We start from the raw sequence: 15473 nt of genomic DNA, 5'->3' as shown, positions 1-15473 counted from the left end.
GTTGGGGAAAGCTCAAAAGTGGGATTGAAATGTTGTGGCAGAGAAACAAACGTGGGAGAAACCAAATCACCATCTTCTAGATTCTTGACCCACTGCCAGCCATCCTGTGCTGTGAGCCAGTCCATGGTTAAAACTCTGCCCAACACCACTGGGACTGAAAGATGCAGGATTCAGTACATTGGAAAAGTGCCTGCTTGTTAAGCCAAGTTCCAATAAAAACGATGAACAGCAAAGAGGCATTAGTAGACAGCTATCCTTCAGTTAAGATGTTCTAATGGTTCAGATGGCAGTATTTATAGAATAGTCATGTCACAAGTGAAGCAGAGACTATGAACAGGACTGCAAGGGAAGGATATGAAAATTTTTGGGAAATAACAATTTTAGATAGATTTCTCCAGATTCCAAGCACAATGCTCTTCATCTGTCCTATAGCTTTAGCAATTCCATGATTCGGAACTTTCTCTCTGATTTGTAAGTTTTACCATCACAAATTACCACCAAACCATGAACTGTTTGATTTTGCATTTCTTTAATATTTGTTAACCCAAACTGTCTGCGATAAAAGCAGGGATATACTACTGAGGTTTTATAAGGCTCTGGTCTGGCCACATTTGGAGAATTGTGTGCAATTTTGGGCCCCATATCTCAGGAAGGATTACTGGCCCTGCAGTGGGTTCGGAGGAGGTTCACAAAAATGGTCCCAGGAATGGAAACCTTAACATACAAGGAACGTTTGAGGACTCTGGGACTATACTCATTGGAGTTTAGAAGGATGAGGGGGGATCTAATTGAAACTTTCAGACTACTGAATGGCCTGGACAAAGTGGATGTTGGGGAGATGTTTCCATTGGTAGGAGAGCCTAGGACCCGAGGGCACAGCCTTAGAGTAAAGGGAAGACCTTTTAGAATGGAGATAAAGAGAAACTTCTTCAGCCAGACAGATAGAATTCACTATGGGGACCAGCTCATTGAGTACACTTAAGACTGAGATAGATAGGATCTTGATTGTCAAGGGGTCAAGGGCTACAGGGAGAAAGGAGAATGGGGTTAAGGAACTTAGCAGCCATGATTGAATGCCGGAGCAGACTTGATGGGCCGAGTGGCCTAATTTCTGCTGCTTTGTTTTTTGGTCTTATGGGGGCTACTGCATTTATCCTTGCTGCAAGTTGCACTACACCTAAATCTTATAAAACAGTTTGAAGTATTTTTGAGAGACATTATAAGGACTTGTACGAATGTTAGATTCCAGTCTTTTCCATTACTGTCTAAACAATGAAGAATTGTGGAACTGATGGCCTGGAGATATTGTGGCTTGACTATTAATCCCGAAACCCAGGTAATTGTTTTGGGGAGGGATAATGGGAACTGCAGATGCTGGAGAATCCGAGATAACAATGTGTAAAGCTGGATGAACACCGCAGGCCAAGCAGCATCTTAGGAGCACAAAAGCTGACGTTTCGGGCCTAGACCCTTCAAAACACCAGCTTTTGTGCTCCTGAGATGCTGCTTGGCCTGTTGTGTTCATCCAGCTCCACACTTTGTTGAATCTAATTGTTTTGGGAACCTGGGTTGGAATCCTGCCACGGTAGATGGTGGACATTGAATTCAATTTTTAAAATAATAGAATTAAAAGTTTAGTGTTGACCATCAAACTGTTGTCAAATGTCTGAAAAGCCCGTCTAGTTGGCGAATGGTCCCATATGATCCTTTATGGGAAGAAACTGCCATTTTTTTAAAACTCCAAACACATATCGATTTGGCTGACTCTTAGGAACGGGTAATATACCCACATACTGTGAATGAATTAAAAAAGAAGTTGGAAAATAACATGCTGTTAGAGCAATCCTTGTGTGAGTTTACTGGTTATGTAACTTACAAAGATTTTGTGTGAATGAGTTGCAATGGTCACTAATATAGGGAAAGAACATCAAAGTTACTGTCTCTCACAAGATAATCTGTCTATCTTATGAGTTCATGGTTCCTGGTCAAACCTAACGTGCCACTTGATGTGTGTTCTGGAATGACAATTAGCATTGCAGATTGCGAAGTGTTGTTCTGCAGCGATCAAACACTAATCTCATCAGCAGTGCAAATACCAAGGCATGCCAGAGAATGAAAATATACACTCATGAGGAATTAAAGTCAGGAAACCGAATGTACAAAATGCTTTCTTTCTGGAGAAATATGTAGATTTTCTTTTTCCTGTTGAACAAGATTCTAAGTATACAACAAGCAAAGATGCTGTACAAATGAAATAATGATGGCACCTATGCATCCAGGGACACAGGCAGAGCCTGAGGTATGTGTCACTTCTGATTTGAATACCATCTGTTCTGGCTATAGAGGCCAACATAGGAATGACAGGTCCTTTTGCAGCCGACAAATCTGAGCAGCATTGCTCAAGGTTGACTAAATTTTAACCTTCCCGCAAACTGCCCTTTCTGCCATTTGATAGTTTCCTCTGGCCTCTGCTTGTCCCACAACTATAATGGTTCTTTGACTCCAGGTATTCCACTGAGCAATGAGGCTGTTCGATGCACCATGCCCACTTCATGCCAAGTTGAGATCTCACCTTTGGACATCATTGTATTGAGGACAAGGGCACCCCATTGGCCTCATTATAGAACACATCTTTTCAGATGTGGCAGTTACCCAGTTGGTGAACGTGGTCCAGCCATTACAGTTATAGCCAATTTAAGATGGCAACCAGACTGGGAATCCCTGTGTGCAAGTAGCCTTCTATATTCAGTACTCCATCTTCCCAGAAGATGTCCAATATTTCTGTGGGACAACAGAGGTCAAAGCTGTTCAGCTACTGTTCCTCTGCTGTTCTCACATGATAAGACCATAAGATGTAGGAACAGAATTAAGCTATTTGGCCCATTCAGTCTGCTCACCATTCGATCATGGCTGATATGTTTCTTAACCCTGTTCTCCTGTTTTCCTGCCTTCTCCCCATAACCCTTAATCTACTTACTAATTTTGGAACTATTTATATCCATCTTAAATACATTCAATGACTTGGTCTCCACAGTCTTCTGCAGCCATGAGTTCCACAGATTCACTGCCCTCTGACTGAAGAAATTCCTCCTCATCTCAGTTCTCACAGGCCATCCCTTCCCTCTGGGGCTGGTTCCTCAGGTCCTAAACTCTCCTACCAGTGGAAACAGCTTCTCCACGTCCATTCTATCCAGGCCTGACAGTGTTCTGCAAGTTTCAGTGAGATTCCCCTCATCCTTCTAAACTCTATCAAGTATAAACCCAGAGTTCTCAACTGCAACTCACATGACAAGCACTTCATCCAATGCCAACATGTCCTCCCTTAAATACAGGGTTCAGAACTGCTCACAAGATTCCAAATGGGATCTCACCAGAGCTTTATACAGCATCAACAGTACATCTCTGCTCTTGTATTCCAGCCCTCTTGAAATGAATGCTAACATTGCATTTACTTTTCTAATTGCCAATGAACCTGCATGTTAACTTTAAGAAAATCCTGAACTAGGACTCCCAAGTCCCTCTTATGCTTCAGATTTCCGAAGCGTTGACTTGCGCAAGTTGACCGTGCTTCACCATTATAAAGACAGGTGCTGAGATCATAAGCTTTGTGTTTTCAAATGATTTGCTGTTGATTCACACTCAGTTTCTTAACTTCAAAATGACAGCTGCTGCCATGGCAATCCTGATGCTGATTTTGGCATCAAATGTTGCCGGTGATTGTTGCAAGGTATGCAAAGCTGTCAATGAGTGAGGTTATGGCTGGTGATATACACTCTGACCATGCCTTTAATTTTCCTCATTGCCATTTCTGGGAGAACCAATCTAGAAGCTACTGCACGTGAACTTCAATGTGAGACACTCAAAGAGATGTTCCTACATTCCTTGGGAGTCAATACAATTATCTACGCACTATCAGAGACCAACCTGCAACACGCTCTCAGGAATCCCTTCTGAGCTATGATACAAGACTGTGACTGATACGCCCCGTGGTGATGCTTACAACTATGTTTCGGTGACTGATTATTTCATCAAATCCTCTTTCGTAGGACAATGCAAAAAAAAATCCACTAGTGCAAGTGTTTGCCCATTGACTGTCATATTCAGTATGCCTGGTATCCCACAATGAATTTTGCTTGCCAACAGTCTGCAGTACACTCAATGCTCCCTTCTAAAATGTAACATGACATGGGACGTCACACATATTGCTTCCTGTTCTCCCCATCACCATCAGCTGCACTGTCTCACAGAACACTAAACAAAGGAAACTACTTGGCCGTTGTGCCCACACCAACATATTGCAGTGAGGTGGACTTCAGCTTTAACTGACTGCTACAGAACTACAGTTCCTGTTGTAGTTTCAGATTGTTTCAGCTTCATTGATTTCAATCTAGAACCATGGAATCATGCAGCATAGAAGGTGACCATTCAGCCTGCTATACCCATCCTGACCCTTTTTAGGAATTATCCAATTCAGTTCACTCACACTGTTCTATTCTCGTAGCTCTGCAGATGTTTCCTTTTCCAGTTGATGTTAAAATCTACTGTAATATTGAAACCCTTTCCACCAGCAAGCGACAACACATTCACAAAAAAAATCTCAACTGCCCTCCAGATCCTTTACTTCAGATTTTTGAATTACTTCAGATCTTTATTATTTCATCAAATTTCGTCCAGCTAGAAATATATTCTTGTTAGCAGCTTTATCATGATTCTTAACAAGCCCATTTTTCTCTCTCCTTTCCTTTTCTGCTCAAATTAGATTTCCACTATTCATGACAATCAGTGGGAGCAAGCTTGGAAATGTAACTGAATGCAGTAATCCTGAAAGATTGGGGAGAATGTTTCAATTGGTTAAACTGTAGTCATCCAAAGCAGAGCTGCAGTGGAATTTTTTTTGAGAAATCCTAGTAAATCCTTCTATGAATTTCTTACAGGTTTGAGAACTTCAACAATAAATATCTCAACAAGGTTTTCATCAGAGAGCAACATTTGTCCAAATCCAGCATTGTTGTTTTATACCAGAAACTGGAGAAGAAGCACGCCATTGAACTGGCAGAGGCCGGCCAGCTGGTTGGAGCACCATCTCTCGCCTCTCTACAGTGAGTAAACATTTTGTTGCAAACTGATTGTTATTCAATGCATCTTTACAATGTCCTTTGCATAGTTCTGCATTCTTCTAGTCGCAGCTGTTCTGCTGGAGGGGATCAGTTTAGCTGGATGGTTAATGTGCAAAACAGTGTGATGTCAACAGTTCCCAATTCAATTCCCGCCACTGGTGAGGTTAGCACGAAGGACTGTGCTCCTCAAGCTCTTCCCTCTCCTGAGATATGTGACCCTCAGGTTAGATCAGCATCAATTGTCTTTCTCAAATGATAAAGCAGCCCTATGATCTGATAAGACAGTGGTGACTTGATTCTTCTGGAGTAAGTCTGTCATGATGACTGCCTTAGTGTTGGAAGCTCTTATACCAAGAATTGTGCAATGTCTTGTATTTATACGTGAATCATACTTGTCATTCTTTGGAAACCCTAAGATAGTCTAGAACGGAATTGTGGTGTCTAGCTTCTAAAACGGAACCAAGTCTATTCTTATCCATCCCTTTAACACTACTTGAGGGCTCTAATTTCTGTCTGTAATGGAACTACTCAATCAGCATATATGTTTCTATTTTACAAAGTAAATTTCGAGAAAGAAAGACCAATAAAAGGATAGCCTTAGATATAAAGTATCCATCTTGTTCAGAAAACAAACCTGCCAATTATTATCATCTGTCATATGCTTTCACATTAGATAACTTGATATCTACTTATGTCTTTATTGTTTGCTACAAAACCTTTTTCACATAAAGTTGTAGAAATGAAGATCCAAACTTCACTCTGGAATAACTGCAATGAACCTGCAGTTGCAATAAATTTGACTCTGTCCTTAAGTTGCTTTCTACCCAGCACAGGCTCTTTACAAATGAAACACCGAGTTGACAAAGAAAATTTAGAACAGTTCCATGAGCTTCTGAGAGAACGATCTAGCCAAAGTGTTGATTTACACTATAATGGTGAGCTTTTTTGAAAACGGATTTTCGCTAAACACTAATTCCAAAGTTCTGTAACATTGATTCAGCTTATCCTGAAGTCAGGCCTTAACTCACATGATGCAGAATAAGACTCCCCAGAAGCGTCTATTACATTTGATAATCGTGTCACAACTTATCACCATATTTCTACAGGGTTAACATGGTGAAGCAGAAGCTATCTCATACCAATGTTAAACACAGTGTAATACTGAGATCTTAGTGACTGGTATAGATGAAGAGCCTCTCCAAATGCTGCACATTCTCTTGTCTGTTTACAACAAACATTTCTCATTAAGAAAATGGATAGTGTGTTTTGCAGTCTGATTCAGGATTAGAGCACATCGAAACCTATAGCTTGATACCAGGAGCATTTTTTTGCCATTTTATTTACCGCATTCTGACAGTGTTATTAATCCCTTCTGTCTCTATGAGAAAAGCACATTGGAATTAACTGCTCCTTGATGTCATAAATCTGCTTTGATCTACAATCCTTTATTTCACAGTGGCAAATAAAGATTGATATTAACCCTGCACGCCCAGCGAAAGAAAGGGTTGCATAGAGATTTTAAATCGAAAGTGGCTGCTTCAGCATAGCTCCTGACACATTGGCACCAAAGTATGTTCAGTGAGGGGTGGGGTTGGCCCCTTATTAATTGAAATCAGGTTCAAAGAAGTAATGAAGAAATTTGTGATTCTGAATGCTAACAGGCAGAGCTGTGACAAGCAGAGACCCAGATAAGTGCTGATGAATGAGGGCCATGCAAGCTTGACTTCAGAATAGGATGAATCCACCTTATAGAATTTTGGAATCAGTGTGTAGTGAAACTCCCTTCACAAAAAAGTGCTTTTTGCTGCGGTGTAATACTTTGGCTGGATATTCTCTCAGGAGTTCATAGATCTGTTCAATATTTTCTTCTGGCCCTACTACACTCAGAGTTTCCCTTACATCCCTGGCACAAGTCACCATTGTCCCACAATGCATCCATGTGTCTGCTTTCCTGTACCCTGTACACTTACTTTACGCTAGAGACCTTTCTGTCAGGCTCAAGGTGAAAGCTGCCAGCATCCTGAAATCCCGTCCCACCCAGGCCCCAGCCTCCTCATCATTCTTAGCTGACTGACCCTCAGAAGGCTTAAGTGAGGCCTTGGAGTTCAAGTTGTCTTGAGGATGGTGGGAGATGGGGAGTGGATGTTTTGTTGTCTGCTTTTGCCTTGTCATGCCCCTGCTGAAATCAGGGTTGTCATAGCTTCCCTCTAAGGTTGTAAATGAAGAGGACATTTAAATCTATAGCAATAGAGATTCTCATACAGTCACAAAGATTCAGGCCACTGCCATGAGAATTCCATTGGGATGTATCGAAAATAGAGTTTGAATTTGTTTCCCTTCAAGTAATTTTGTATGACCGTGAGATGAGCTTCTGACTTCATGCCTGCTCCATGACCAAACTCATCTTCCCCCCTCGCCGCCCCACCATTACAACATCTGATCCCAGCTCTTGCTCACCTCATGTGATGCCTTGCCACCTTTTGACAGAACTCTTTCAATTCTGTCCTGTGAAGACTGTCAGGTTGGACCCAGCACATATTTGGATTTATCTTAAGCTCTGCTGCCCATATGTTATCTTGCAACAACTCACATTCAGCCAGTAGCCCTACACTCGTAAGAACATTAGAACTACATGGCTCTTCAAGGCTGCACAGCCATTGAATATAATCATGGGGCTGTGTTTTGACTCAGCTCCACTTGGCCACTGACTGGTACTGGCTCCCTCCAGCACTAGGGTCTTGTTTGCTATTTTGGTTGGTGAAACTTTTTCCTCAGTCCTATGTCTCCTCCCTTTGGTATTCTACACCCTAGAGTATCACTATGCGTGAGCAAAAATTGTCAAGACCCAAAAGCCAACTCACCAAGTTACTTAAAGCCCAACGCACACATTTGCACCTTTGAGAGGCAATGTATTGTTGACTGAAAGGAAAGCGCAAGGCAGGATTAGAGGAAATCAAAACATACACGTACACCCTACATAGTGCACATACACAACACCAGATTGAAACCTTAAGCACATTTTACACAGTTTGGTGATTTACATTGTTTTCCCGGGTAAAGGCACTATTTAGGTAAATGAACTTCAGTATAATGGAGGCCACGATTTATTGACCCATCTTACCACTGAGGTTTACCTGTTTCCTCTCCCATTTGAGCATCCAACAGCAAAAACCTCGTCCTCCCTGTCGAGACAGAATGCAAACACAGCCTCTCCCTTCAGGTGTACTCAAGCACAGTTCCATATTACTAAATTTGCACGTCAGTCATGGGAATATGTACACCTCTAGCCTGACCTTCAGATTTAGTCAACAGCTATGCACAGTGCCACCTGTCTCCGGGTGCCAGGCTAAAATCTACTTGGCTTACTCTTGCTGTGACTTTTGGGCAGCAGGTGCCCCAGAGTGCCCTCAGCTTTGAGGGTCCGCTGCACTGCTCCCTCTTTACTTAAGAGGGACCCTCCGGAGCCTAAGACAACAAGCAGGCTGGGCCTAGCCTGGGGCTGTCTTGGCTGACCCTGGCATCTGCAGCCTTTTTATCTCTTTATTCATTCATGGGATGAGGGCATTGCTGACCAGGCAGCATTCATTGCCCATCCCTAATTGACCAGAGGGCAGTTAAGCGTCAGCCACATTGCTGTGGATCTGGATTCACATGTAGGCCAGACGAGATAAGGATGGCAGCTTCGTTCCCTAAAGGACATTAGTGAACCAGATGGGTTTTTTTCAGACAATCAGCAGTGGATTCACGGTCATCATTTGTTTCTTACTTACAGATATTTATCAAATTTGAATTGCACCGTCTGCTGTGGCAGGATTCGAACCTGGGTCCCCAAAACATTACCTAGGTCTCCGGATTAACAGACCAGTGATAATACCATGAGGGCTATCGTCTCCCCAAGAGGCCTGTGGGACCATGCCCACCTCGGGGCATCTTCACTGTCTGTAGTGCTGCCAGGCCTCTGCACAACCCCCCAACCCCCACACTTCCCCTGGGGACTCTCCCCAGTCCAGTGCCGCTGTCTGGTTGCCTGCCCCCTTTATCAGTGCCTACAGCACCCGCCTGCCCCATTATTTTGTGCAGGCCCTCACCCTTCATTCCTCAAGCCAGCATTCCGAGGGGATAGTTAAGGGCAGGATCTTGTTCTCAGACCATCATCCTCGGGCATGGGGCCCGTGCTACTCGTACAGCCACCTCCCCCACCCAGCCCCAATCCCTGGCTGCTACTGTTGTCCCATCACTGCCCCTAGTGTGCCTATTGGGCCAGACTCGTACGGGTCCCAGAATATCCCTGCTCAGGCGCCCTTCTTGGCCAGTGTGTCAGCCTGGCGGTTGCAGATGTCAGCCCCAGGAGTCTCAGTTCCTGCCAGGCTGCCTGAGCCTTCTTTGATTCGAGTCCTCAGTTGGGGCCAAGATTGCATGGGGACGGCTGAGCCTCTTGCATTTGCCACCTTGGCTGCTGTCCCTGATCCTATGAGTTCGCCCCCTCCCCCCTCCCCGGAACACCTCGAAAACCCCCTCAAAGGAATTAGGGGAGCCCTGCGCTACCACACCCGCTTCCCAGACATCCACGGGAGGATCCCTCCCCTTGCCCTTCTTCTGTGAATTATGGAAATCCTTCCACCAGTCCCTGTTCCCCCTGCACCCAGAGCAGTCGTGGTTCTTATTATAAGGGCTGCCTTTACCTTTGTGCCACACCTTCCTACCTTGGGTGGGCTTCAGCTTGAGCACTCTACTGTTAGGTGGGCATTCTTCCCCTGGCCGCTCCTGAACACTAGGTATAGCTGCCTCACCAATGTCTTCTCGGTGGTTGGGGTGTGGGGGGGGGGTCTTTGGGGTTGAACCAAAGCTCAGCCTTGGCCTACAACCTCGGTAAGCTGTTGGCCACCAGGATGCAAAGCCAGTGGACCTTGCTATTCCGCGTCAAAGGTTCTCCCGGTCAAGGTGTCCTCTACAGGCACTCACGTAAACAGGCCATGGCCTGTCCTTTCACCTGCGGCCTGTAGAGTATTCTCCACTCTGGAGAAGGGGCTTCCATCACTGAAGCCCATCACTTCCAGGATCTCTTCCTAATGGTGATGAATGTATTCTGCCCCCTCGGCTCAGAGGGCCTTGCGCAGCCTGCGGTCTATGGAGAATAGCAGAAATTTGGCCGTCTCAGCATCTTCGCAGCCATTCATCTCTCCCGCCTGTTCCATTCCCATGAAGTGGGCAGGCGTGTCTCCTTTGTACGCGAGTTTGTCCAGGTGTGCCACCATAGCCCTGAGCTGCTGGTTCCGGGTGGAGACTCTCTAAATCCCCTTGCTCCTGACCAATCCAGGGTGCGACACACTTCCGCTTTCTCACTGGACACTTGGGCCCTGACCCAAACCCTTCCTGTACTAGCCCTGTGCCCCCATCTACCTGCTTCTGGACTGGGCCTGCTCTGGGTGCCACAGGTATTGGTTGAGCCTCCAGCTGCTGCCGAACCGGGCCAACACTGTTCTGAGGAAGGGTCACCGGACTCGAAACGTTAACTCTGGCTTTTTCTTCACAAGTGCTGCCAGACCTGCTGAGCTTTTCCAGCAACTTCTGTTTCTGTTCCCGATTTATGGCATCTGCAGTTCTCTCGATTTTTACCACAGGTAATCTAGCCTGTTTCTGAACCTTTCCTCTGCTTGCCACCACGCTTGCTTCTTTCACTGTAGATCTGCATACTATAATTCTCCGACCTTGGTCCTCATGCTTGAGCCTGCTTCGGACTCACTTGACTCTGCCTTCAATTCCTCGACTTCCTTGTCCCATACCTGGAACTGTTGCTGAAGGCAGATGAGCTAGATTGCTTTCTCTATGGAGCGCTCATGCTTTTTGATATCAGTCCACTGGGCTGCTACCTCCCCTGGACGCTCAGCTCACAAGAGATCAAGTACCCATGTCTTTGAAATATTTACCTTTTTAAACGCAGAGGAGGAGATCCTGTCCTCCATCAGAGACCTTGCTTCTGAAGCACTCTTTACCACATCACATTCCATCTGCCAGTGTCCTGTTGCAGTCGCTATTTGTTAGGGGTTCTGGTTTGCAGTCAGTAATTTACTGATTTTGGGTGGTTCAACTCGCCCCCAGATCCCTGCTTCTAGACACTGGGCGTATTTCGGGAATGTGAAAGGAAGAAGGCAGTAGACAGGTGTTTCATGGCAAAAGAATGTCTATTTATTTAAATATAAAAAGTATAATACACAAAATGAAGGCAAAAGCACTATAAACAGCGAAATTAAGAGAGTACAATTATACAGAAGGCAGTAATTAAATACATTGTTAAATTAAACACAGATCAAACACTATTAGAACGTAAAACAATAGTTTTAATGATAGAATCTTTAATCAGGGTTCCTACCCTTGTGGTCCCATGTACTGTCACTGCCCACCTTCCCCTCCCTGCCAGCTTGGTCGCAAAATTTGGGATCTCGGGAGGTTCAGCTCACCACTAAGGAAAACACTATTTTAAAGTTGCTGAGGTTCTTGCTCTGGGTTCCCTTGGTTTGGAATAGGCCTGTATCTGGAAGCTCTTGTTTGGATAGTGCTTGGTTGGCTTCCCCCTTCTCGGGAGTGGTTCTTCATTCCAAAGCTGCTTGTTGAGGCTAGAAGCCTGTGGGGGAGTTGTTTGTGCAGAAACTTGTTGTTAAGAAAAAACGCTGTCTCTCAGGTGAGATCGGGGATAGGATTTATAGAGACTGTGTGCCTCGTTATCTCCTTTTAAATCTGTGTTGCGCACTGTGTTTCTGGTGCTTCTTTCTGAAGTCAGCTGGTTTCCCGATGGTTAGAATATGTGTGAATGGATTTTGATTGAAGTTGAATGTCTGGTATCTGTTGTGGCACCCGTACTGTCTGTGCTGGATACCCTGAGGTGTAAAAGTTAGTTTCAGCCTAGAATGTTAGGTTTGGTTGATTATTCTCCGAGTGTGGAGGTATGAATTGGAATTCCAGGCTGAACAATAGTCCTAGACTGAAATCATTCTGCCTCTGTGTATTTGTCGCCTGAGTTCAGGATTTTGTCCAGTGTTTTAGACGTTAGGAAAGCCCAGGGTCTTGTTGAGTATTTAAGATGATGGGGATTTTTGCTCAATCCTACAGCGTTCAAATAGATGCTCAATGGAAATGAATGAATGTCTTTGGTTGAGGGAGGCTGATGGGAAGGGGATGCAGATATTAAAATGAATTTCTCAGCCCCAATTAACTTAGGTGGCCCTTCCATGTACGTCACACATAGGGGAGGCAATAGCCTAGTGGTGTTATCACTGGACTGTTAATCCAGAGACCAAGTAATGTTCTGGGAGTTCAGGCTTGAATCTTGCCACGGCAGATGGTGGGATTTAAATTCAATAAAAATCCGTAATTAGGAGTCTACTGATGACCATGAATCAATTGTCAATTGTTGGGAAAAGCCCATCTGATTCACTAATGTCCTTTAGGGATGGAAACTGCCATCCTTACCTGGTCTGGCCTGTGTGTGACTTCAAACACACAACAATGTGGTTGACCCTTAACTGCCCTATGGAATGGGCAATAAATGCTGGTCTAGCTAGTGATGCCCTCATCCCATCAGTGAATTAAAAGGACAATGTTCTTCTTTATCTTTAATTTCCCTACCTGTTTGTATTGCTTCAATGCCAGTGGAGTAAAAAGTCCCTAATGCCTTGATCTTTGGATTGTACATATATTTAAATCTTGTGTTACAAGAAATTGACTATTTGATTGGCGATAGCAATTGCAAGCCAGAAATCACATGGTGAAAATCCAGGACCGTGTTCACCCAGATTGCTAACCTTACACATCAGTCTTTTATAATAAAGTATCAGTAATCCTATATTCCCTCACTCCAATTACAATAATTGAGGTAGTTTTGATCTTCCAAAGTATTGCCATAACTTGGCACATCTTATGACGGAACCCAAATACAGCGCAGCACCGTATAGAGCGGGAGTGGTTATCAATAGATTTATCTTATGAGTGCCTGTTGCAAATGTTCCACTCCAATATATTGACAGCAATGATTTTAAAATAAATAGATTAATGTTTCTATTTACACTGGTAAAAGTGTGCTGCTGATAAAGTTATCAAGAAAAATGTCAGTGGCAACAATTTGGTTGATTGATCGCGTATCCCTTTAGCCAGCCTGTTGCTAAATTCCAGTCATCCCCATGTAACTATGACATGGGACTTAAGCCCGGAGTTGCTCTTGAAGGTCTAGGATGACTCTGATTCCCTGACCGACATTCAAGCATACCTTCATGCTGAGAATGAGGGCTTATTGAGCTGAATCTACCCACTGCTTTGCTTTTACGACTTTAATTACATAGACCTAAGAGTGCATGTGCATTAAATCTCAGTTTCTTCTGCAGTTTGCTACTATATAACATTCTGAATGCAGTGAACCATCCCAAGATACTTTGTAGGATGATAATCAAGCACAAATGGCCAGTGACTGGAGAAGGAGGCAATAGGACAGATGACTGAAATACTTAGCCAGGTAGTTAGTTTTACAGAGCAGCTTACAGGAGACGGCAGGGAGGATCTGATGTTGACACCTGAAGGCACAGCTATCAATGATGGAGTAAAGGACGTGGAGACGGGGCATGAAGCTTGAATTGAGCAAATGCGAAAATCTTTGAGTGGTTAAAGCGTCAGAGAGAGATAATGAGTCAAGAGATTTAAATAGGACTAGAAACAAATGGTGTATATTTGCCAGCATAAGGCATGAAGCACAAATCTACCCCACACTCCCCATGCCACCCACCCCGCAAACTGCCTACCAACTTAGAGCAGTCACAAAACGGGGATAGAATTGAGAAATCCAGTCTCTGAGATGCAAGCCCTTCTGGTCAGTGCAATGTGACAGATGTTAGTATGAATCAGTGGCTGTGATTACAATTTGAATTTTCACATGTTGATGCTGCAGTGGGAATACAACAAACTTGCTTCGTAATATGTACGTGCCGCGTCATTCACAAATTACACAGCAGCAGATGTAGCGGACTGTTAGCTTTAGCTGGCACAGAGTATGTGTAGGCATGTTGTAGCTGTCATTGATTCAGCATAGACATACACATGTTGGTAGACGAGGTTATTGTAATTTGTCATCGTATATTCAGCCCGATCAAAAACCAAACCAGAAGCAAACCAAGGACAAGGAAAGGAAAACTGAAAGAACCGCAGATGTTGTAAATGAGGAACAAAAACAGATGTTGTTGGAAAAGCTCAGCAGGTTTGGCAGCATCTGTGGAGAAAAAAATTGTTTTATACTGCAGAAAATATATTGCGGGGGATGGGTCACGGTGTGGGGTTGGAAGTAAATGACAGGATAGAGCCCAAAGAGAAAGAAGTGCAGTTGGATAGACAGAGGAGTTGAATACGATCTGACTGGGAGGATGAATAGATGTTAATGGGGGCTGTCAGTGACTACCAATAAGTAGTGTATAATGGCAGGCTATGTGATAAGAAAGCGTGATGTGTGGGGTAGGGAGCTGGGACGTAGGAGAGTTTAGGCCCTGGAAGTATTGAACTCAGTATTGAGTCCAGAGGGCTGCAGGGTCCCCAAGCAGAAAATGAGGTATTAGCCTTCCAGCTTGTGCTGAGTTTCACTGGAACACTGCAGCAAGCCAGAGACAGTGATGTTGATCACACAACAGGGTGGTGTGTTAAAGTGGCAGGTAATAGGTAGCTCAGGGTCTTTTTTGTGAGCAAAACGTAGATGTTCTGGAAAGGTCAGGAAAAGGGCTGGGAAACCTGTTAGTGTTACATTCCTTGCATTTTTTTTCAATAATGACAATGAATTGAAACCCATGGTAACTTAGGAGAGGTCAGCTGTGTAGCAACGGGACAATACAACTGACCACAAAGCCCTGGTAGAAGGAAAGAAAAGTCACTCACTGAGTTAATATCCAGCAAATACCTTTACAAATAAGGAGACATGTAAGGAGTATAAGTCTGCGCTCTACAGACTCACATGTTAAAATGGTCACTTGGACAAAGACACACAGCAGATTTTGTTCATAGATTTTCGTCAAAGTCTAGTAGCTAATTGGGTTGTATATACCTCAGAAAATATCTGACCATAGGTATTAGACCACAGCTTCAAAGAAACAGAAAGAAAAGGTGCAAACGTTGAGTTTTCTGGCCGAGGATTTAACAGTTTTGTCTGACAGAGAAGTGATACTGCTCATCTCCCAACCTGACCCCCAGGTCTTTGATATTTGCAGACTAAGCTCTGATAACATCCTTCGACCTGATTGGTTTTTTAAATCAAGGATCCATTTCCCTTTAGTAGGCTTGCTTCCTCCAAAGCACAGATTAAATTTGGACACAGCAGAACAAAAGGTGGGA

General features: G+C 44.0%; 1 protein-coding gene across 2 annotated transcripts in view; it reads left to right on the top strand.

Moving 5' to 3' along the window:
• Positions 1-15473, top strand: part of LOC125459043 (sodium/hydrogen exchanger 2-like) — a 140953-nt gene that overhangs the window by 90538 nt on the left and 34942 nt on the right. For both annotated transcript variants that reach the window (XM_048544959.2, XM_048544960.2), the window contains exon 8: positions 4935-5099. In XM_048544959.2, coding sequence (XP_048400916.1) covers positions 4935-5099 — 165 coding nt within the window. The remainder of the gene's footprint in view (positions 1-4934; positions 5100-15473) is intronic.

Source organism: Stegostoma tigrinum, chromosome 15 (assembly GCF_030684315.1).
Source record: "Stegostoma tigrinum isolate sSteTig4 chromosome 15, sSteTig4.hap1, whole genome shotgun sequence".
Taxonomy (NCBI): Eukaryota; Metazoa; Chordata; class Chondrichthyes; order Orectolobiformes; family Stegostomatidae; genus Stegostoma; species Stegostoma tigrinum.
Note: the sequence above shows the minus strand (reverse complement) of the source record. Positions and strands in the feature narration are given on the sequence as shown.